This window comes from Anabrus simplex, chromosome 1, assembly GCF_040414725.1.
Source record: "Anabrus simplex isolate iqAnaSimp1 chromosome 1, ASM4041472v1, whole genome shotgun sequence".
Classification (NCBI taxonomy): domain Eukaryota; kingdom Metazoa; phylum Arthropoda; class Insecta; order Orthoptera; family Tettigoniidae; genus Anabrus; species Anabrus simplex.
In genome coordinates, this window is record NC_090265.1 from 631,636,914 (window position 1) to 631,662,945 (window position 26,032).

Below are 26,032 nucleotides of genomic sequence, written 5' to 3' on the forward strand. Positions count from 1 at the left end.
TGCATATTTTCAGCATGATTCTTTAAAATAATTAAAGGAGGTTTTTGATGACAGGATTGTTAGTTCAGCATTAAGGACTATGTTCACTCAAGCTTAGTACACATGGCTTTTTATCTACCGAGAACCCTACAAAAATTGAGCCAAATAAATAACCCACATGCTACTGAAACTCTAGAAGGAAATATCAGAGAAAAAATTGCAAGAGTAAGACATAGAAGTCAGGAGGCTTCTGGGAAAGGATGTTACTTTTTATGTCATTACCTTCCCTGCATTTCTTATGCACAATCTGTTATGTAATAACAGGAAAACTGCAAAAAAATATGCTAGTGGTTTAATGTTTCACTAACTAAGGTAAGTTTTCAGTAACAATGGAAAGGAAATGCACTAGGACCGGGAAGTTGAACTGTGGCCTTAATTACAGCACAGCCTCTGCATTTGGCTGGTGTTAAAATAGGAAACCAAAGAAGACCATCTACAGGGCTGTAGATGTTGGGATTCGAACCCACCATCTCTCACATCTAGGCAGCTACACGACCCATACCAAGCAGCGAACTTCCTTGGTACGTCAGAAAAAAATCCATAATAGAAGCAATATAATTAGGTGCACTATGCAAAATGAGGTGCGAGGTAATTTCCCACTACTCTTCAGAGCCAGAAAGTGCTACTGACTACAGACCCAATGAGTTACATCTTTCACAGCATCCAGATGCATCAGTCATGTTATGAATGTCTTTACCCGCAACCAAAAATACCTCAGCAGCCTCCATTCTGTCATAGTCATAAATGAGATAAAGATTTCAGTGGAAGTTACATTTTCTCCTTGTCTGTATGCAAAATCCAATATGCTCTCTGCTCTTCGTAATTTAAGTATATTTATATATTGGTGACAAAATGTCCCATGAGCCTATGGCTCGTGACAGGGATAGTACAGTACACACTTTTGTTAAAGCGACATAATAATTACATTTCATATACTATAGCTTTGTCAGTAAAGTGATAAGTACATTTCAGGATAACTAAGAAATATTTTTCTTAACATGTTAGCATAATAGTTTTTCAGAAGTATATTCATATATTGCATGGCTATAAGATATTAAATATGGACAATATATTAATGTATTAATTTAAGTAAGCTATATAGAGGTTATATTAAGATATGTGTATAGGAGTAATATCCCTTCAGATTTCCTTAAAATATTTAACCAACTTACAGTTCTTTATAAAAGGAGGCAATACTTTATATTCCCTAAACATTGACGATTCTATGCCTTTCACTCTATACTTTACTGAATTGGAGTAAGAGGTATATATCCTCAATGATCCTCTAGTTTCATGCATTATCATTATAGACTGTTATGCCTTTCAGCGTTCAGTCTGCAAACCTCTGTGAATTTACTAAACGTTGCCACAATCCTCTATTTGCAACTAGTGCTGTGACCTCAATTAGTTCTATACCTCTTATCTTTAAATCATTAGAAACTGAGTCTAACCATCGTCGCCTTGGTCTCCCTCTACTTCTCTTAACCTCCATAACAGAGTCATGGAATGGAATTTGAGAGAGTCAACTCAGCTATGTATCTTAGTATAGTATTAGACTTGACACTTTTCTGGAAAAGCCATATTGATTATGTAATCAGCAAAATTACCCCTTTGATAGGAATAATATACAGATTAAGACACAGTAATTTCTCTCACCAACAATTGAAGTGTGTATATTATGCAGTGCTTATGGAATAGCAGAATATTTGACTCTGAAAAAACTTCATGTCACAGTTTGAGGAAGGGGAATCCATACATGATTTTGATGATTCTTTTTTGGTATGATGTCTAAATTATTAACTTAATTTTTCTTACATCTGCCCCAAAAGAAGCTTATGTATGTTAGATGTGGGTGTATCACTGCATAATATACACACTTCAATTGTTGGTGAGAGAAATTACTGTGTCTTAATCTGTGTATTATTCCTATAAATTTTGCTGATTACATAATCAATATGGCTTTTCCAGGAAAGTGCCGAGTCTAATACTATACCAAGATACATAGCTGAGTTGACTCTCTAATACTTGGTTCTGTAGGGTAACAGTGTTAGCCACTGTAATCTTATGGACTGTTTTATAAAAGAGTATTTTGTTTTAGTCACATTTATAAACATTTCTTTTTTAAGCCCAGTCTGATAACTTTTTCAAGTCACAATTTATATCTCAAATAATTTGTGTTTTGCTTGGTCCTTTATTATTAAGATATCATCAGATAATTTACATTTTTTCCTTTAATATTAAAGATTGTACTTTATTAATGTAAATAAAAAATAGAATAGGAACTAATACCGAGCCCTGTGGTACTCCCATCTTACTTTGTTGCTTAGAACGTTTAATATCATTAATCATCACATACTGTGTTCGGTTTTATGAATAATTCTGGAACCATATGTGTGCTAAACCCCTAATTCCTGCTATTTTTAACTTGTAGAGTAGTATTTTGTGGTCAAGCAGGTCAAATGCTTTTCTAAGATCTATGAGTAGCCCTGCTGCTAATTTATTTTCATCTAAGGTATTTTGAACATCTATCACTGTATCAAATATGGCATTATCAGTTCCTCTATTTGGGAGAAAAGTAATTAGTTTTACATAGAAAATTTACCAATCTCATTTTTACTACCATTTCTATGAGTTTTACAATAGCAGATAATATACTAATTGGCCTGTAATTGGATGGATCTGTATTATCTCCTGAATTAAAGATAGGTATAATACTGGCACATTTGAGTAATTGGGGTATTTCTACACTGAGAATTGAATGGTTAATAATTTCCACAATATATGGCACTAAACTTTCAACACAGGTTTTTAACATCACATTGGTTATTTTATCTTCTGTTAAATTATTTTTATTCTTTAGAGAAGTGATAATTTTGAGCACTTCACATTCATCAGTTGGAGACATGAACATACTATTGGTTTGTCTTTCAGCTGTTGTGCAGCCATGAACTTCCTAATCTTCGAAAAGGTCTTTTCTTATATTTTCAGTTACGTTAACATATACTGCAGTTCATTTAGATAATTGCGCATGTCCTCCTTGTTTGTAATGCTGACATCATTTACCACCAGATGGCTGATTTCAAGTTCGTGTCCAGGCTTCCTATTTAACACTTCATTGAGTACATACCATGTTTTTTTCTGGTTTTCGCACTTCTGTAATCTACATTCATAATACGTTTTTGTAACTCTCTTGTTAATTTTGTTATTTTATTACTGATTATTCTGAATTTTTGGAAGTACTTTTGAAAGTCACTAAGTAATCTAGGCCTATATACTGCTATTGCATGTGTTCTATCAAATTAATGTGTTAAGTCTATAGTAAGCTATCACGTGAATAGCCACAGAGAAACTGTAATGTAGTTACGCTCCACAATTATAAGTTTAACTATACTAACTTTTCATCTGCAAACCATTTTTAAGTGGTCTAGAGAATGAGGTTTAAGACATGTAATTAGAGCCCCAAATTATGTGCACAATCAAACATTAAAATATGCAAGCAAATTAAGGTTGTCAGATTTCCAAATAACAAATAAGGAACACTACGATTTCTTTATTTTATAGCGTGAAAGCCAAACACCACGGCCATTTGATTAATGAAATAACGAGGTCAAGGATACATAGTACTGCATCAACTAATAAATAATAATATATCAGTGTAAAACATTTATTACAAACGAACAGTTAGTTAAGTAGTATAAACTTAAATTTCACAAGTACAGTATGCAGCAAAACAAGCGACACTGAAATTATTTCCCATATGCCGTCCATGTTTCCCTAACAACGAAGTATTTATTGCACTTGTACATAATAGTTTGACATACTGTGAATTCAGTGTTGTGTTGATTTCTGCAATTATGGTACTTATAACAGAGGAGAATGTGTTTATTGTGTTTTTTTTTTTTCTAGGGGCTTTATGTCGCACCGACACAGATAGGTCTTATGGCGACGATGGGATAGGAAAGGCTTAGGAGTTGGAAGGAAGCGGCCGTGGCCTTAATTAAGGTACAGCCCCAGCATTTGCCTGGTGTGAAAATGGGAAACCACGGAAAACCATTTTCAGGGCTGCCGATAGTGGGATTCGAACCTACTATCTCCCGGATGCAAGCTCACAGCCACGCGCCTCTACGCGCACGGCCAACTCGCCCGGTGTTTATTGTGTAATAATAATAATAATAATAATAATAATAATAATCATCATCATCATCATCATCATCATAATCCCATTCCAGTCGCCCGGTTATTGGCTTTAAGCCCCACTAACTACTTTTACGGTTTTCAGAGATACCAAGGTGCCAGAATTTACTCCCACAGAAGTTCTTTAACGTGCCAGTAAGTCTATAGACATGAGGCTGATGTATTTGAACTCAAATACCATTGGAGTGAGCCAGGTTCGAACCTGCCAAGTTGGGGTCAACATTCTGAGCCACTCAGTCTGGCTATTGTGGAACATTATTTCTGGTCATACAGACTGATGCATCAGAGTTTGCTTCAAATGAAAGAACAGTACGAGGAGCGATTTAATTAGGAGGCACCAAATAACAGAACAACAGGGTGCCCGAGAACTGTCACCCTAAACGAGAATCATAGACAACTTTTCCAACAGGTGTTACAGTCCCCAAAACATAGTTTATGATAAATGTCGCTGAAACTACGTTTAAGTGATGGGTCTGTTTGGCGGATGTTTAAAGAGCTAGGTGGAGTTGCTCAGCATCTAACAGAAAGGGATGAGTGAGCCTGATTACAGTAATGCAGCAGAGTTTTGTCCATGGCATGTGAGGATCCAGATTTCTTCTACAACATATAATAAATATTTATTGTGCATAAGTATGCATAATTCAAAAAAATATATTTTGAATACTGTTTTCTGTAGCTATCTTAGTGATAGATCTCGTCATTGCATTCCACTGTAAGATATGACAATGTGGACTTTTTCTGTAACATAATCTGCCACACAAGTGTTGTCAAGCTTGTGAAAGGTGCTTGTGGAGCACACTTTGTGATGGAAGCCATGCACTGCCAAACTTGTTACCGCGCGCCTTAAAAACTTGGTTAGGCTGAGTCCAGCTGCAGTCAATGAATGCACTAGCGCCATACAACTCGAGACGAAATTCATTCCTCTTCTCGGTCCTTTCCCGTATGAAGATTTCGTATGCTGCTGTGGAAGGAAGTAGAAATTCCAATCCTATTTCCTTGATTAAAAATGGCTCCTTTGCAAGCTTGTACGCCAGTCTTGAAGGAGTGAGATTATAAGATACCTAGCACTCTTTTCACGAATGTAGCCTTTACTGCTTCCCATCATTGTAGGTCGGTCGTTTTAATACGATGCCAGATTAAATGTATGCCATAGGTTAGAATAGGCCTGATTTTGGAGTTTAAAAGCTTTATCACTGCATCCAGAGAGACAATTATCACTCGTAATTCCTAGATATTTGAAATGTCTCTCTTTGTAGTGCCTCACGTCTATAAAATATTCTGTCACTCCATTTTGTCCTGCCTCTGTTTTGGAAAGTTAAATGAACGGTTTTATTTTTGTTCAGTTGTAGCTTGTTCATATCTGCGCATGCTGCCATACTGTCCATGCACTCCAGTAGGTCATCAAGGTTACATGAGCCTAATGCCTTGTCGTCTGCGTAAATGAATAGAGAAGATTGTCCTTCAAGTATCGTTACTACGTCGGCTGTCGCCAAGTTGAACACCAGTGGGCTGGCTGGATCACCTTGCACGACGCCAATTTTCTACAACATATGGTTTTCGGATGAAAGCCATATTCACCTTGGTGGCTACAACAACCATGAAACAACTTGTTTCTTGGGGTTTGAACGACCTGATGTCATCACACAAAGACCATTATACAGTGCGCGGGTAATCAAGTCAATACAGTTCCGAATAAATCAACGCTTCTACTACCTTTCAGTGCGCGGATGACGATTTGGAGTGTCGTATCCAGTCATGGAATACTGGGCCCTTATTTTGCTGAGGATGCGGCACAGAATCCAAAATCAGTGGACCAGGTAGTCTACTTGAGATTTCATTATTATCCCACTTATGTGGGACATGCATCATTTTTGTTGCACCAGAAACTTATCCCTGCAACTAAATGAAATGCAGCAACATGGAGCTACAACCCACACCACAGGGGAGTCACTTACTCTTCTGGAACTTCATTCCTGTACCCTTCCTGTTTCCCAGATCTCACAGCCCCAAATGCTTACATGTGGGACTTGTTGAAAGAATCAGTTTTCAAGACAAATAACTCACCTACAAATACAGTGAAACCTTGTAAGTACGTTCCTCATTAACATGTTTTCCCACTTAGCACATCATCAATTTTAAATCCCGATTCTCATCGTATTAAATCTATATTAAAATATCTCACTTATCGCGTCACAAATTTTCATGATTACCGCTTAGTACGATCACGTTTTGCCTTGCCCTGAAAAATGTTATTTGTCATCCCTTGTGAAAGGAACGTGATTTCCAACTCGGGTAAGAAAGAGCACTCGCTACAATTGCGTGATAACAGGAAAAGCCCTTGAATTCCTGAACTTCCCAGGATAAGTTGCACCTTCAGGAAGCAAGCCATTAGCCTCAGGAATGTTCAGTTTTGCTTGCCCGTTAGCAGTGTGATTGTTCAATAACACAGTGAGCCTGCTTGTGCTTGTATTTCACATTCCACTTAGAAATTAGGAATTGATTTTGTGTTGAGTGGTACAGTGAAAGGTAGCGTATATTTGTCGCCTGATAGCCTACATCTGGATTAGGAACATAATTATCTTAAATTGACGAGTGTGGTGCATATTTTTCTTGTGACAACGTAGTTATGAATTCGGGAAAAGTCACAAAATTCCTTACTAATGAAGACAAAATTAAAATCTATCAGAAAGTGGACTGACACCCGCATCTTTGAGCGTGCAGAGATAGCGCGAAACTTGCACCTTCAAGATTCGACTTGATCATTCGAGATGGTGAAATCAAAGTTTTGTTGATTTCAAAATAGCGGCCAAAGTCGCAGTCGCAGGTCACACATGGTCGAGTGTAACTTCAAATTCACTGTTTAAATGTGTGACCAGAAAATAATGTTTAATAACCCACTGGTCCAAAATAAAAGGCTTCTACTACCGTTTGCTTTAGAAAAAGTGTGATAATACTTGATATTTTCATGGCCCCAAGTGGGAATGTTTTAGTTCTCTTGTCTGCTGTTTTTCACACCTTTCAGTGCACTGTTATTTCATAATCCCCTCTCATGTTTTTCACACTTTTTAATATTGTCCTCTCATCTTTAGAAATAGTAGGTATAGTTTCCACTGTACCCGCGGATACACGACATAAAATACCGTCATGTAGGACAAAATCGTATCTAGTGTTTCCATATCCCTGTTGGATAGTTTTTATTTGTGTATTCAGTAGTACGTTTTCTTGCTTACACATTCTTTTTCTTTGTCCCCTGCAAAAATGTCTTAATGAGGTTTTACTGTATTTCAGAATTATTTGAGAAGATAACGTAATTTTTTGTGTCTTTGTTAATAAAGATGTTCAATAATCTTCAGAAACGTTATGAACTACATGTGGCATATGATGGTATATATATTGAAAATACAACAATCAACAATGCAATCAAATAACATTTCAAACATTTTTTGAAGATAGTGATGAGTCTGATGTAGAATTCAATTCTCCTATAGATTGGGATGAAGAATTTAAAGATAAAAATTTCATGATGTTCCATATTGAACTGTATCACAATTAAATTGAAATAACAAATAACGTAGTTCAACCTATTCAATACAAATAAATAAGAAACGTAGATTTACATTCCTATTTAATTATAAGCGGAAGCAGTACTGGTTTTGACTCCAATCCGGGTCATCATCAGCTGAATAAAATGGAAAAAAAATTCATGGGTAAATAAGAAATTAAAGAATGAGTCTTTCACAAAACAGTTGAAGAGACAATATAAGATAATGGGAATTGGTACTGGGGGGTTTTAAATCGTAAAATCTAGAAGAAGTGGAAGGTCAGTCACTTATATGAAGTAAGGCGCAATCTTCTGAATAGTAGCACAACACACGCAAAGTTCGGCACCGTCTCAAAATGTTTACGAGAAGAGGTGAACAGTTAAGTGAGCCAGCCTGCATATACTATCAGGCGCGAAGTCACAACACAATTTAATAAATATGAAGTCCCAAAACGGTGTGGAAGTTGAAGACGAGTCGCTTGATTGAAGCAAATTGCTAGCTCCTGAAGATCAGTGCAACATATTCAATGTCCGGCACTGTGCTTTCAAATGTCGATGGAACTCGGTGAATAGCTTAATGAGCCAGTCTAATTGTTTTGGTTGCGAAAATTTATATATATAATACAGCACAAAAATTAACATGGGATATCTACAAAAAGAAATGTCTATCAATAAATACAAAAATAAAACACTACAACACAGTTATAAAACCGGAAGCTACATATGCAGCAGAAACACTTTTTTACCTGAATAAACAATCAAAGACTGACAGACTTCAGAAAATTGAAAGGAGGATTGGAAGAACCTGCATCAACAAAAAATACCAGAAAGATGGACAGTGGCGGTTTATACCTAACAAAGTCGTGTACAAAGAGCTAGAACCCATTACAGATACTATGCGTAAGAGGAGACTGCGATTCTTTGGACATATCATGAGGATGCAGGATTCAAGACTTCTGAAACAACTAGTACAACACAATATCGTCTCAAAAAATACCACAACAGGATGTAAATGGATTAGAGAAGTAATAAAAGATCTGAAGGAAATAGGCCTTACAACAGAAGACACCACAAATAAGATAAAATTGAATACAAAACTCAAGAATGCAAACCTCCGCTTTACCCTTACACAAAACAAACCAACAACACGCATACTTTCAACTGAGGAAAGGGCACGAAGATCGGAGCGTCTGAAGAAGTACTGGGAGGACCGCAAAGCCCGAAAAATCCCTTCAAAGAGCCCTGAACGACGGACTGACTAAAGTGATCCTATGTGGTCATAAAAGAAGTAGAGAAGAAGAAGAATACAATTTAATATAATTGAAGTATGTAACTAGGATCTTGTAGATTCTTTAGAACAGTTGACGTAAAAAACAATTGTGAAAAGAAAAATGGTAAAAAAACTCATTAACAAAGGCCCCCTCCTAAACACTACTGAAAATTGTTTTATTCACCTTGACCAATACTTCAACCCTAATTTCAATTTAAACGACATTTCTGAAAAACCATGGTTCATGTTTGTGGGTTACTGTAGTCACGTCCTAGTTCGTGAACCATGGGCAACGGCTGAGTGGCCTAGAAAGTGGTCCTGAGAGTCGGGATACCAGTTGCTATGGAATGGGAGTGGGCATCTCGGACATATTCTGAGTCGTGGCCCTCCTTGAGCTCAGGCGGCCAGGACTACACAATTCACCGGTGGTTCATAACCCGTTAGAGGAGAGATCCTCACTTGGACTATGTGCAAGTAGGGCAGCATCCTGCTTCATGAATTTACCGAGCTCAGAACACTTTAAGCAAGCCTCGAACCTATGGGAGCAATGGAGTCCCACTCCCATTTGACAGGCGAGGGACACCTTGGAAACAACTTGGCGAACGAAATGGAATTCGATGGGGAGCTATCAATATTAATGGGGCTTATGGAAGAAAGAAGGTAGAACTTGCTGAGTCAGCAAAGAGGATGCATCTGGATGTGCTAGGAGTAAGTGATATTCGGGTAAGGGAAGATAAGGAGGAAGAGATAGGAGATTATAAAGTGTACTTGACGGGTGTTAGAAAGGGAAGGGCAGAGTCTGGGGTAGGGCTCTTTATCAGGAATACCATTGCACGCAACATAGTTTCTGTTAGGCACGTAAGTGAGCGAATGATGTGGGTAGATTTGTCAGTGGTAGGAATTAGGACAAGAATTGTGTCCGTGAATTCACCATGTGAGGGTGCAGATGAGGATGAAGTTGACAAGTTTTATGAAGCATTGAGTGACATCGTGGTCAGGGTCAACAGCAAGGATAGAATAGTGCTAATGGGCGATTTCAATGCGAGAGTTGGGAATAGAACTGAAGGATACGAAAGGGTGATTGGTAAATGTGGGGAAGATATGGAAGCTAATGGGAATGGGAAGCGTTTGCTGGACTTCTGTGCTAGTATGGGTTTAGCTGTTACAAATACATTCTTCAAGCATAAGGCTATTCACCGCTACACATGGGAGGCTAGGGGTACCAGATCCATAATAGACTATATCTTAACAGACTTTGAATTCAGGAAATCTTTTAGGAATGTACGAGTTTTTCGGGGATTTTTCGATGATACAGACCATTATCTGATCTGTAGTGAACTAAGTATCTCTAGGCCTAGGGTAGAGAAAGTGAAATCTGTCTGCAAACGAATAAGGGTAGAAAATCTCCAGGATGAGGAAATTAGACAGAAGTACATGGATATGATTAGTGAGAAGTTTCAAACAGTAGACAGTAAGCAGGTTCAGGATATAGAAAGTGAATGGATGGCATACAGGGATGCTGTAGTAGAAACAGCAAGGGAATGCCTAGGAACAACTGTGTGTAAAGATGGGAAAAGGCGAACATCTTGGTGGAATGATGAAGTGAGAGCAGCCTGTAAACGTAAAAAGAAGGCTTATCAGAAATGGCTCCAAACAAGGGCCGAGGCAGACAGGGATTTGTACGTAGATGAAAGAAACAGAGCGAAACAAATAGTTGTTGAATTCAAAAAGAAGTCATGGGAAGATTTTGGTAATAACCTGGAAAGGCTAGGTCAAGCAGCAGCGAAACCTTTCTGGACAGTAATAAAGAATCTTAGGAAGGGAGGGAAAAAGGAAATGAACAGTGTTTTGAGTAATTCAGGTGAACTCATAACAGATCCCAGGGAATCACTGGAGAGGTGGAGGGAATATTTTGAACATCTTCTCAATGTAAAAGGAAATCATCATGGTGGTGTTGCAAACAGTCAAGGTCATGGGGAGGAGGAAAATGATGTTGGTGAAATTATGCTTGAGGAAGTGGAAAGGATAGTAAATAAACTCCATTGTCATAAGGCAGCAGGAATAGATGAAATTAGACCTGAAATGGTGAAGTATAGTGGGAAGGCAGGGATGAAATGGCTTCATAGAATAGTAAAATTAGCGTGGAGTGTTGGTAAGGTACCTTCAGATTGGACAAAAGCAGTAATTGCACCTATCTATAAGCAAGGGAACAGGAAGGATTGCAACAACTATCGAGGTATTTCATTGATTAGTATACCAGGCAAAGTATTCACAGGCATCTTGGAAGGGAGGGTGCGATCAGTCGTTGAGAGGAAGTTGGATGAAAACCAGTGTGGTTTCAGACCACAGAGAGGCTGTCAGGATCAGATTTTCAGTATGTGCCAGGTAATTGAGAAATGCTACAAGAGGAATAGGCAGTTGTGTTTATGTTTCGTAGATCTAGAGAAAGCATATGACAGGGTACCGAGGGAAAAGATGTTCGCTATACTGGGGGACTATGGAATTAAAGGTAGATTATTAAAATCAATCAAAGGCATTTATGTTGACAATAGGGCTTCAGTGAGAATTGATGGTAGAATGAGTTCTTGGTTCAGGGTACTTACAGGAGTTAGACAAGGCTGTAATCTTTCACCTTTGCTGTTCGTAGTTTACATAGATCATATGCTGAAAGGTATAAAATGGCAGGGAGGGATTCAGTTAGGTGGAAATGTAGTAAGCAGCCTGGCCTATGCTGACGACTTGGTCTTAATGGCAGACTGTGCCGAAAGCCTGCAGTCTAACATCTTGGAACTTGAAAATAGGTGCAATGAGTATGGTATGAAAATTAGCCTCTCGAAGACTAAATTGATGTCAGTAGGTAAGAAATCCAACAGAATTGAATGTCAGATTGGTGATACAAAGCTAGAACAGGTCGATAATTTCAAGTATTTAGGTTGTGTGTTTTCCCAGGATGGTAATATAGTAAGTGAGATTGAATCAAGGTGTAGTAAAGCTAATGCAGTGAGCTCGCAGTTGCGATCAGCAGTATTCTGTAAGAAGGAAGTCAGCTCCCAGACGAAACTATCTTTACATCGGTCTGTTTTCAGACCAACTTTGCTTTATGGGAGCGAAAGCTGGGTGGACTCAGGATATCTTATTCATAAGTTAGAAGTAACAGACATGAAAGTAGCAAGAATGATTGCTGGTACAAACAGGTGGGAACAATGGAAGGAGGGAACTCGGAATGAGGAGATAAAGGCTAATTTAGGAATGAACTCGATGGATGAAGCTGTACGCATAAACCGGCTTCGGTGGTGGGGGTCATGTGAGGCGAATGGAGGAGGATAGGTTACCTAGGAGAATAATGGACTCTGTTATGGAGGGTAAGAGAAGTAGAGGGAGACCAAGACGACGATGGTTAGACTCTGTTTCTAACGATTTAAAGATAAGAGGTATAGAACTAAATGAGGCCACAACACTAGTTGCAAATCGAGGATTGTGGCGACGTTTAGTAAATTCTCAGAGGCTTGCAGACTGAACGCTGAAAGGCATAACAGTCTATAATGATAATGTATGTATGTATGTATGTTCTGAAAAACCCAATATCCTATTTGACTTCCTAATTATTCTTCTCAAAAAATTCTAAATTTCTAAATCCGAATTCAATTTTCCATGCCTTACAAAGTTCCTACCCACGTTTTCTACCTCCAATAACCCACCCTCCTAACCCACCCTCCTAACCCACCCTAAACTACCCCTCCTTTATTTCCCTATCTTATCCTTTCCCATCCTCTTTTAACTTCCAATCCTTTTAATCTTCTCTTATCTACTAATCCTCTTCTTTTATTAACTTATCCTATCTTTTCTTTTCACCTCTCTCGGGGAAAAAAAAAAAAAACACACCCTACTTTCCGAATTGAACTGTATACTATTATACTATAGTACCACCTGCATTTTGGGTCTTCACATTCAAATTTAAGCTCATGCCTTGCACTGCTTTGGACTACTTCAATTACGACCTGAATTCTTATCTTCAAGAAGTAGCGCACTGTACATATACGTTTTTCATTTGTTTCCGGTATTGCGCTTTTTACCATTTTTCTCTTCACAATTGTTTTTTACGTCAACTGTTCTAAAAAATCTACAAGATCCTAGTTACATACTTCAATTATATTAAACTGTATTTTATAGATATATACATACATTTTCGCAAGCGAAACAATTACAGACTGAATCATAAAGCTATTCACCGAGTTCCGTCGACATTTGAAAGCACAGTGCCGGACATTGAATATGTTGCACTGATCTTCAGGACTTCTACACTGTTTTGGGACTTCATATTTATTCAATTGTGTTGCAACTTCGCGCCTGATAGTACATGCAGGCTGGCTCACTTAACTGTTCACCTCTTCTCGTAAACATTTTGAGACAGTGCCGAACTTTGCGTGTGTTGTGCTACTATTCAGAAGATTGCGCCTTACTTCATATAAGTGACTGACCTTCTACTTCTTCTAGATTTTACGATTTAAAATCCCACAGTACCAATTCCCATTATCTTATATTGTCTCTTCAACTGTTTTGTAAAAGACTCATTCTTTAATTTCTTATTTACCTATGCATTGTTTTGCATTTTATTCAGCTGATGATGACCCCGGATTGGGGTCGAAACCAGTACCGCTTCCGCTTATAATTAAATAGGAATGTAAATCTATGTATTCCACAACAAATTCTCGCTGTTAATCTGTACATATTAATGTTATATTATTACTTTTTATTACGACATTGTTATTCTTTCAATATGAGGACACAATTTTGATCATTTTAAACTCAGGGCCCTGACCTAGTCTTTGTACGTTAACAGCTGATGATGTTCGCTATGCCAAACGGAACATGTCCCTTTTTTTTTTTTTGCTAGTTGTTTTACGTCGCACCGACACAGATAGGTCTTACGGCAACGATGGGACAGGGAAGGGCTAGGAGTGGGAAGGAAGCAGCCGTGGCCTTAATTTAAGGTACAGCCCCAGCATTTGCCTGGTGTGAAGATGGGAAACCACGGAAAACCATTTTCAGGGCTGCCGACAGTGGGGTTCGAACCTACTATCTCCCGAATACTGGATACTGGCCGCACTTAAGCGACTGCAGCTATTGAGCTCGGTGTGTCCCGTTATTTAAGACACTTCATGATTATTTTATAATTCAATGAGTGTATTGTATTGTATTGAGTAGGTGGTTGTAAATAAAAGGATTTTATAATTTTAATATATTATCTTCAATACGGTTCTATTATGAGATTGAAAACAATGATACCGTGGAAATAGACTACCATAAGTCCGATTCCAAACAATCAGGTGACGATGATGTGACTACAGGATCCTGTGATTTACCACCTCATGTTTACACCGGTAAGGATGGTAGAACTTTCTGAGAAATACATGGTCCTCCTCGAACATGACGAACCAGTCGTTATGACACAAGCCAAACGCCTATTGTAAAGCAAGTGGCTTCCTTCTCTAGAAACTTGGAACTTATCTTTTATAGAGGATATGCTAGACAAAATTGTAGGCTTTACTAATCAAAGAATCGATTAAGTTTGGCCTGATGCGCTGAGCACGAATAAGACAGAAATAAAAACTTATTGGTCATTTGTATATGGCAGGACTTCTGAAGACAACTCAAGTCAAATTGAAAGATCTTTGGTGTACTGATGGCAGAGGAATGGAATATTTCCGTACGTGCACGAATATAAAACGTTTCAAGTTCCTAGTCACAGCTCTGAGATTTGATGACGCAAATTCTCAAGCGGATCGAAAGAAACTAAACAAATTTGTCCCTATAAGAACTATTTTTAAGCATTTATGGTAAACTGTATTGGTGCCTATGCTCCAAGCGAGTATGTCACGATGGATGATATGTTAGAATCTTTCAAGGGTCGATATAGCTTTTGGCAGTACATAAAAAATAAACCGGCTAAGTATGGCCTAAAAATGTATGCTCCCTGTGCTGTGCAAAAACTTTGTACACTGCCAAATCGGAGATATATGTAGGAAAAGAACTCCTGAGCCTACCAATTAGACAATTCTGCACACAGTGTTGTAGAGATTCAGCCTATTAGTGATTCTGGTAGGAATGTAACTAATGACACCTACTCCAGATCTGTACCTCTCGCCTCAAATCTCCGACAAATCATGGACTGTCTATCTTTGAAACACTTTGCAAAAATAAGAAGGAAAACCCTCCGATTTTCTTGCAGACTAGAATCCGAGAAGTTAATTCCAGAATTTTTGGGTTCAATGAAGAGAAGACTTTGGTCTCTTACTGTCAAAAAAAAAAAAAAATGTTGCTTCTGTCTTCCTTCTCTCTTCTTCTTTTCTTCATGGGGCCTCTAAATATTAGTTCCTAAATAGCATCAACCTCTGACATCTTTTGTTACCATGTTTTTCCTTCATTCCCACCTAGATATACCTGCTCTCTTCACGAAGCTGCAGGTTGTTCTTATTGGGTCTTCTTGGACTTTTTCTCTCTCTTCACCTGGTAGTCCTAGAGTGGAGAGTCTGATTCTACCCAGCGCCTCACATTCGAAAAGTATGTGTTCAGCTGATTCCTCCTCTTCATTGCATTTCCTACATATATTGTCTCTTATTACTCCAATTCTAGGTAGGTGTTTTTTCAGGTGGCAGTGTCCTGTTAACAGTGCTACTACCCATCTTACATTTTCTCTACTGAGTATCAACAGTTCTTTAGTATGCTTCTTGTTTGGTCCTTTTTTATCAGTTCCTTTGCAAGCCTGCATCCTGAAGTACTTTTCCAGTTTCCATTTGTTTCTTTTGTACCCATTTTCCTATGTAGTATTGGGCTTGTCCATAGGAAATCCACATACAGGTTCTGGGCCTACAAAATGTGTTTCTGCCTCTTTCCTGGCCAGTTTATCTGCCTTTTCATTTCCTTCTATACCTGCATTCCCTGGTACCCATATTATTTTGACAATGCTGTACTCTGAGAGCTTCAGGAGAAGTGAATGGCAATATCAGACAATTCTGGATATTGTCCGGACTGCTTCTAGTACCTTAATGGCCGCTTGGCTGGCCGTAAAAATGAAAATGTTCTTATTCCTATCGTTAATTTTCAGATTTTCTTCAAGACATTTTGTGATAGCTATCACTTCCGCTTGACAGACTGCAGTGTGTTTGCCCAGACTCATCTGGATTGATCTCGCAGGTCTTCCCCCGTCGATCCCTCCTCCTGTGCCATCCCCAATCTTTGAGCCGTCAGTCCACCACACTATATATTCTTATTCAGTATTCATATCCCAGTCTTCTGTTTTTATTATCTGGATCTCAAACGGTTTTTCAAAGTTGTACTTTGGTATCATATGATCAGAAGGCATGTGTAGAAGTTCCTCTGTTATTACTCTGTCAATTTTACAGTGTCCTAGATTGGGTCTTTGTGCATTCCAGCACGCTGATTGTGCCAATCTATATGAACTCATTCTAGCCTGTCCTTTTAATGAAATTGCATAGTGATGGGAGGTCTAGTAAAGTATTCAAGGCTTCTGTCGGCGTAGTTGTCATAGCCCTAGTTATGGCTATGCATGCCATTCTCTGTAGGCTATCCAATCTACTGCTGACTTTTCCTTGGCTTACTTTCTGCCACCAGATGATTGCAGCATAGGCCATCAACGGTCTGCTGCTGTCTTCCTTACACCACAGTGATGAAATACATGCTCAATCGAAAGAAAAAAGCAAGCCTAAATAATCACAATAACTGCATTAAATGCAGAGTAGACACGGTTGATTAGTAGCTAGGACATGAAAGAGAGGAGCCTGGAACAAGTAAGATGAAGCAATGCCAGGGCTTAGCTGAGAACCCCGTGGACGCCAACCCACACTCCCAAGGTAAGAGCCCCTGGGGACCCCTTATGTCGCCTCTTACGACAGGCAGGGGATACCATGGGGGTTATTCTACCGCCCCCACCAACACGGAGTAAAACTGGCATGAGTGAGCGTGCCAGCTTTTAAACATGCTTACAACAGGAACTTATGACTTCTTGTTCAGACACTAAGGAATAAGATCCCTGTTCCCGCAGCAAATTCCTATGTGGGTGACAGCGGTAGAATAACACCCACTGTATCCCCTGCCTGTTGTAAGAGACAACTAAAAGGGGCCCTAGGGACTCTAAACTAGGAAGCGTGCCAGGCACCTCACTTTCATCTATCCTATCCGAGCTCCCTTGGTCAACTCTTGTTCTTTTCTGACCCTAATGGTATTAGGGCATTTGAAGCTTAGGGAGTCTTTTGTTTTCATAGCCTTTGTGGCCTTTGCTTTTCTTTGGCCGATACCTTAATTTTTCAAAGTGTCAGGGTCCTTTAAACTTTTCCCTCTGATTGGTGTAAATAGAGGATGCTTAGTTGTACAAATTTATATCTTGTGGTTCATAGAGGACTGTTGGCTAGTTGTACTTCCTCTTCAAACAATAATCACCACCACCACCACTCCTGTAGCAAATGGAAGTGTCATTTGAATACATATGCTGGTCAACTAATGTGCATAGAAATTAGCAAAAGAAAAGAACATGAGTTTTGCACACAAATTTAGTCTCTACATATAACTACTACATACCTTGGTTTGTTTATTTGATTTGCTTTCTCCTGGTAACCCAACAGGACCTCTTTGCCGTCTAAATCTAACAATAATGCTTCTCGAGTCCAACACCAGATTATGTGTTTTTTTGTATGCCTCAATTGCTTCATCCACAGTTGAATACCGGATGAATGCATACCTAATACAATAGAATAATAAAACAAGTTATCCAATTGTCTTCAATATGATGGCTTTGGTTGTAAGTAAAAAATAAAATTACCTTGTGAATTTCATTCGCTGTGCAAAACCGATGTCAATTCTGGAAGCTGTTGGAAACTTTTCCTTAACACATGCAACATTTACATTTGTAGGAAGATTTCCAATGTATAGCCTGAAAAAAGAGAAGCAGACGCATATAAGAACTAACATAAGATGGAGCCAAAAATAAATTTTCCTGGTGTATGTTTCTACTTCTCACATTCAAGTAGTATGAATCTTCATCAAATAAAACAATACTGTGAACAAAAATAACATTTCTCACCCATTATATAGATAATAAACAAAATGATCTGTAATAAGCTGATTTTCTTTACCAAAGAGTAACTGACAAATCATGGAAAGAGATAATAATCCATAAAAAGACCATTCTAAAGAGAACATTTATCCTAAAATAACTGACAAATTTTATTACAGCAAGCTTCCACTTACATTCACGATCGAGTTCCGTATAATAAAGATAAGATTAGCAAGTAAATCAATAATTACATCTCAGAAACACAGCATGGCTTCCAAACATGCTGCAAGCACAAGAGATGCTGCATGTTGTCAAGCAATACTCTCAGATCACATGTTCAAGATGATAAGGAGTCTGTACATTTGTTTCATGGACTATGAGAAGGCTTCTGATAGGGTGTCTTGACACAAACTTTTTGCATTGGTATGCAAGTCTAAGTTATGTAAATTATACAAGTTGTGCAGGTTTATTTCTCTCCTTTGAGACCTCTAGATAGAAGGAAAAGAAACGTATCTCTACAGATGGAATTCCATGATCAAGTATGCAATAAGAAAGGGGTAGGGAGAGATGTATTTTTTCCCTAATCCATCCTAATGCATTCTTGAAATGATGGTGTGGAAGATTCATTGACCAACATCATGGGAATAAGAATCAATGGAACACAGGCAGAGATGATTAAATTAGCTGATGACTAAGCAGTCTTGGCTGGGTGCTCATCTTCCATACAGGGTATGGTGTCCAGACTAACATCAACGGTGCAAAACTATGCAAAAATATGGCATGAAGATCAATACCTCTAAGGCTAAATATATGGTAAGAGCAATATAACTCAGAATTCTTCACCTTAAAATTAATGAGACAAGTATTCAGTAAATAAAATTCTTAACTTACCTATATTTAAAACAAAAAACCACTTACAATGGAAAGTGCTCATCTGAAAACTTGTATCAGATACCTAGGGTATAAGTCCTAGTTTGGCCAAGAAAATCCTGATTTGGAACCCTGTCCCAGTGTTCTGCTGGTTTGTAATTTTGTTGCATTTTATTACAATTGCTGTTATGCTGTTCGGAAATGTTACCTTGCTTTGCCTGTAAAGGGAATTGACTAAGGTTGACTACCTATTATCTCTTGTACGTGCTTCATAACACTTTCCCCCGCAGCATTCACTGGCTAAAGTCTACTGGACTAAGTGCACTAATGATCTCAAAAGCAATAATTCTGACTGTTATGGGGTTGTCGATTCACTGGTATATGGGCGAATAGAAATATTGCATGTAATGAGTCTTGTAGGGTTACTTCCATTTCCTGAATATGCATGGCATGATATTTTGCCACACTACTATGGCATAGGACGTGGCAACCCCATCACCCAGTGGACAATCGCTGCAATCAGCCTCCTGAGAACTGGTGGGCAAACCATAAACCTTGACTAACAAAAGGAAATGCTTATCAGGTGCTGAAATCATAGCGCAAAACAAAAACAGCATAAGAACCCATGTTAGGCCTAGCAAACCAGAGGCAGCATCATTCAACCTGCTTTCAATGACAGAACAAGCCTCAGAACAGAAGTAATAACAGATAGAAAGAAGCCTTTGAACAGACCTGTCAGGTATGTCGGCCAACACGGATCTGAAAATGGACAGGCCTGTAGGAGCGGAGAACTCGTAGACATACTGTAATGGGCAGGAGACTCCTTCCCCCCCCCCCCCCTCTAGTGTTTTAACATTGCATTAACACAGAGGTTTTTGGCGATGGAAGGATGGGGGAAGGGTTAGGACTGGGAAGGTAGCAGTAGCAATAGCTAGAGTTACAATGTGTGCATTTTAACGAGATGAAGGACAAATCAAGAAATAACTCAAGACCTGCTTCAACAAACTGCGGAACAGAGATACAGAAACTGGAACAATGGACGGAGAAGAGCCAAGCTGAGACACTGAACCAGCAATCACAAGGCTGGAGATTAAGGTGCGTAAGACAGTGACAAAAGCAGAGACATTAAGTGTAGATGAATTAAGCGTGGATATGCAGGAATTCCAGCAACCCAATGATTGTACAGACTGCTCAATACGATATGGCAGGAAAACTGATTCATCAGGTATATGGGCCAGTATGTCTAATTGGGTAGAAAAACTTTTAATTACATTTAACGGGTCTTGAATGGTTACTATGGCATGATATTTTGCCACATTACTATGGCGTAGGCACATGACGATTCCCAGTGCTCGGTGGGCAATTGCTGCAATCAGCCTCCTGAGAATTAGTGGGCAAATCATAAACCTTGACTGACAACAGGAAATGCATATTACCTGCTGAACACCTAGAGCAAACAAAAGCAACGCAAGAATCCATGGTAGGCCTAGCAAGCCAGTGGTAGTGTCATTCAACCCGCTTTTAATAACAGAATGAGCCTCTGAGGTTTGGAAGAAGGGCATAATTGTACCTCTGTTCAAGAAAGGAAGCACAAGTAAACACAATATGGTATTTTGCTGCTGTCTCATCATCTGAAAATATTGGAAAAAATCAAAGATATTGTTGAACCATTCCTAGACGAAGAACAATATGGTTTTAGGCCAAGAAGTGCAACTACATATCCCATCTTTGCAGTTAGGATGCTAATGGACAAATACTGGGAGAAAGAGCTCTGCTTTTAGTATTTTATAGACCTAGAGAAAATCTATAACAGAGTACCAAGGGAAAGAATTTGGTAATGCATAAAAGAACTGCAGGTGCAACACAGCCCCACAGACAAAGTGAAGATGTTGTGCAGAGGGAACAGAAGCTGTGTTCAAGTAGGTGGTGGCTTTTCAGACTGATTTGAAACGAAGAGAGGAATGTAGCAGAGCAGCTCATTGTCACCTCTTCTATTCGTCATCATGATGGATGTCATAATGAAGTCGCTTAAAAGGACATGGTGACCTATAAGCCTTCATATTTGTAGATGATGTTGCTATTTGGATTGAAGAAAAACTGGAAGAGAGACTGCTAAGCTGGAGTAATGAGTTGAAGAGCCTAAACATCAGCAAAACAAAGACAGTGGCAGTGCAGAAGGGAGGAGCCAAACCAGTTGCCAGGCTCAATCAACAAAAGCTGGATAGCATGCCAGATTTCAAGTACCTGGACAGCACTGTCTCAAAAGACAACCTGGCGAAACACAAGGTGAATAACCAAATTAACAAGATGACACAATTCTACCATCAAGTAAATTGGCCGCTGTGGAATGAAATCTCTGGAAAAAAGAGGTGACGGTCTACAAGTCTTATTATAGACCAATTCTTACATATGATCTTGAAACCACCGCAATGACCAATAGGAATAATTCTGAACTCCAGGCAGCTGAAATGAAATTCCTTTGTACCATGTGACAATAAACCACAAAGGACAAGATCACGGATATGGAGATTAATTGGGAAAAGGAGATCTCTCCTCGGCAAGATCCAAGAGTAGAGACTAAAGTCGTTTGGACACATGAAACCAGAACTGCAAGGATGGAATTTGAAAGAGAAGTGGAAGAAAACCGACCTGAGGGAAGACCGAGAAGAAAGTGGAATGATTTTGTGAAGAAAAATGTACTGCAGAGAGGACATGATTGGGACAAATTAGTGGAGGAAGAGTGGTACAAGGGCAGGACAAAATGGAGGAGTCTCGTACACTCAGATGATGATGGATGATGATTGTTGTTGTTGAGATTATGCCAGTACTATCTACATACACTTCTCCAGTAATTACATTATCTATTTGATTGCTCCCTTTATCTAGACGTTTACGATAACCTTCTCCCCTCTACTTTTGAATAGCATTTTGTGACTGTGAACACTAATGACTATTTAATAATACTCAGGTTAAAAAATAAAAAAAGACCAGACAAAGGATAACTACAACAAATACTACTAATACAGTTTTAACCTTCACCCAAAAGTACTCCCACAACATGTATTGCTTAAGTTACTTCCGACCACCATGAGAGTCAGAGCAAATGAATCGTCTTGATTCACACAGTACGTACTTGATGCAGGTGCAGCACTTAAAATCCAATGCTTCTTCTACCATTTCATTGTTACAATTCAAATCCTTTTGTCCAAGACCTTCCCTAACATTTCCTCTGGGGATGCTATTATAGACCAATAAATATGCCATTATCATACTCTTCCCTTACTTCTCACTGCTTTCTACAGTTTGCCTCATACTGAAAATAGGTTCCACTTCTGAAGCAAAACTGTTCTTTTTGAAGTACTATTTTGACCTTACCTTTAATTCTTCTTTCTATGATTTTCACAACATAGGACAAATAATCTCAGCCTTTGTGGGTGACGTTAACTTCCGAAAGTAACCAGGGGAACCTGACTTGTACAGAGCGCGTCCCTAGGTGGCCCCTACAGTATGTAGGGCTGGTTGAAATCCCCAGTACAACCCGCAGACCATCAGGTAGCCCAATTCCTGGGGGCTTTAAAATACTGGGACACCCTCTCTCCAGGGGTCATAAATATGAAGGGCCCCTGCCCTGGGTTAGGGGTGAAGTCCTCAGTGGCATCTGCAGTGGACAAGATGAACTTTGGTGCAGTGAAGATGGCGGAAGAGGAAAATCCGTAGCATTTGTAGTCCAGAGGAGCGACTACGAAAGGAGTCTGTCTCCATGTTAGGGGCGGCCTAATTTTGAACCTGGCAGTATGTATAAAATGCCTTTCGGTGTGGCAAGCCCATCGTGACAATAGCCTATATGGATGAAGCAGACATGGTGCCTCAGAATAGGGTAGGGCAGGGATGGCGAACCTTTTCCAGCTAGTGTGCCATTTTATGTCTGGTTTAGTATTCTCAACTATTTACTGTGCCACTTAAGGAATGGCTACAAAAAAAAAAAAAAAAAAAAAAAAACACACACACACACAAAACTTCCTTTCTTAATTCCCAATTATGTTTCATATCTTATTCATTCATTTAGTGATTTATTTATTTACTTATTTATTCAGTATATATATCTTGTAAATACATTTGATTGCATATTTAGTGGCTGTATTTCGCAAATACATCAAAAATACATTTTTAAGTACCGGTATGTAAGTTTGGAGAATACTTAACATTACCTGTAAAAATATATAAAATAAGCTCTCATTGCAACACACTTTGTCATTAAATACAGTATTATAAGATATAAGAATTTAAAACACTAATATTGCTAATGGACTTTAAAGTGAAATCTCGTTCTCACATTTAGTACCCATGTCATTTATATTAGGTTCGTAACTTCTTGTCTTCATTAACACACAAGAAGCACTTAGGTCTGAACCAAGACGGCTTCTACGTTCATTGTAGAAAATAGCTATTCGTATATGATGACCCAAACAAAATAAGTAATGCTGTAGCAAGTTTCTTCATCACCGAAAAATTTTATGGGAGGCTGTCCCATTGTTCACGTACTAAGTTGTCTGGCTTCTGGAGAGAGTATTCACCATCAACAGCACAGTTTATTTTCACCAATGCTTTACCAAGTTGTACGAATTTCTTCATCCATGTACTGCTTTCTTCACATTCAATCAACTCCACTTCTAAATGGTCAGTAAAAAATTGACCTTGATGTCACTCATTTTTGTGTAATATGAGGTTTTGCAATAAAATGAAATGTTTCCTCCAAATCTCGAAATTGGGAAAATCTCTTGGAAATTATTTATTTTGAATTTTGTGAAACGTCCACATACTTCTTACAAATACTTCTTGTGCCTTCAAAAGTTAATTGATTTGCAAACTTTGACACGAGTTCAAGTTGTACTTTAAGTGAAGGAAAGTACTTAAAATTCTTTGTATCAACATCCCTGACGAACACACGTTTTCTCTAGAATGATTTTATGATCTCAAACAATCTCCTGCAGTATGTCCCTTTCCTTGTAGTTCCTGATTCATATCATTGTATACTGCTGTAAAATCACGGAGAAACATACATTCGCACAGCCAGATAGGGTCCGTGAGTTCTGGGACTTCTTCGTGCTTTTCTTTCATGAAAAAGCAAATTTCGTCCAAGAGCTCAACAAGCCTCTGGAGTACTTGCCCATGACTCAGCCAGCGAACATTATTGTACATTACAAGTACGCCACAGTGAGATTCCACTTCTTATAACATTTTCAAGAACTGGCGATTATTTAGACCACGTGCAGGTATGAAGTTCACAATTATTGTAGTTACCACCGAGTGTACTCTTTCAAATAACTGCATACCTTTTTTTGCACATAGGGATTCCTGGTGTAACATGCGATGGAACTGTAAAATACGAAATTGCACAAACCCATTATGAATACCCACCATACTTCAGGCAATATTCTGTTCAAACCCCATTTTTAATACAAGTTCTTCCTTCATATCCTTCATTACATCTTTACCTATTGTCGTATTTCGTAAACTCAACAATTTAACTAATTCCTCCCACATCACATTTCCACAAGGAAATCAGAAAAAAACAGCGATCCTTTCTTGTAAGGTCACATACGTGCTTTCAACAAGATATACTGAATATATCTGGGACTTATCCGAATCAGCTTTCAATAATTGTTCCGAAACATCTTCACTCATTCTTATTATTCTACCCTTGACAGGATTTCGCCTGGCTAGCATTTCTTTAATTCTGTTAATTATTTGTTGTTTGTTAGGAAAGTCTTCATATTATTGTATCGGACATCAATAAGAAAGTCTCTTTCAAGAACTCACCGTCAGAAAAAATTGGTTCCTCATGTTCTAATATGCAGTGAGACAGATGGAAACAATCGCACTGATATTATTCCTTGGCCTGAAAGATGATACAAACAACCAGTTTGTTTTGTGTATTGTTTGATTTTCTGTGAAACGAGCTCTTCTTTCTTCATTTGGCAAGGAACGAACATTTAAATGATTTGTCTCGAAATGGCGCTTTAGGCCTACTTTGGATGATATATAAGTAATAATAATAACAACGTAAAAGTTTCCACCTTTTCAATACTAAAATATATTCACAAAATTATAAATTACACGGTACTAGTTTCGACCCATCTAGGGGTCATCATCAGCCGTTCGACCCATCTAGGGGTCGAAACTAGTACTGTGTAATTTATAATTTTGTGAATATATTTTAGTATTGAAAAGGTGGAAACTTTTACGTTGTTATTATTATTACTTATATATTATTCTCAGTTCAATACAGACCAAAAACATGAAATTCATAACTACTTTGAATGTACGGGACACTATGGTTTTCAAGCACAGGCAACACACAGCTTTATTGCTTCTTTCTATCGCTCTGAATTCCGTTGTCCAGTGTTCTTGAAGAATCCGGTCACTATCTTTGTTAAGTTTCTGTTTGTTTCTTTCGGCACCAAAAACGACATTCAAAAAATGGTAACACACAACGAATAATTACACGCTACTGGCTACCACACACACAAGTCAAACTTCATTCACTGACTGACTGATGGCCTGGCTTTCTGTATTTATTTCTTACACGTGAAATACTATAACTATACGACGTTTTTAAAACGTTAATATGTTCATGTGGCATGCCACCAAAATTGTGTTAGCGTGTCACCCAGTGACATGCATGGCATAGGTTCGCCATCCCTGGGTTAGGGTATCCCCTGCTAAAAGCGACATGCAGCTCTTTGGGTACTGGGGGAACTGTGAGAAGTGGGCAACTGGCACCAAACTACATCAAGATTGTGACAGTGAATGTCCTGACACTGACGGGAAAGACAGAAGAACTGGTTGACTTCAAGAAAGAAGAAGATATAGCCATACTTGGACTGTGTGAGACCAAGAAGAGGGATACGGGAGAGATTCCTCTGAGAGAAGGATACAGGCTGTATTAGAGCGGAGGACCTGAAGCAAAAAATGGAGTGGCCATCATATTTAGAAAAGAAATCCAAGAATATGTGGAATCTACAAAATGCATCAGTGATAGGATGAT

The 26,032-nt window shown here is 38.6% G+C and overlaps 1 protein-coding gene across 2 annotated transcripts in view; it reads right to left on the reverse strand.

Moving 5' to 3' along the window:
• Positions 1-26,032, reverse strand: part of LOC136857229 (protein painting of fourth) — a 232,450-nt gene that overhangs the window by 63,653 nt on the left and 142,765 nt on the right. For both annotated transcript variants that reach the window (XM_067135710.2, XM_067135709.2), the window contains exons 6-7: positions 17,881-17,991; positions 17,640-17,799 (exon numbers count right to left, since the gene is read on the reverse strand). In XM_067135710.2, coding sequence (XP_066991811.2) covers positions 17,640-17,799; positions 17,881-17,991 — 271 coding nt within the window. The remainder of the gene's footprint in view (positions 1-17,639; positions 17,800-17,880; positions 17,992-26,032) is intronic.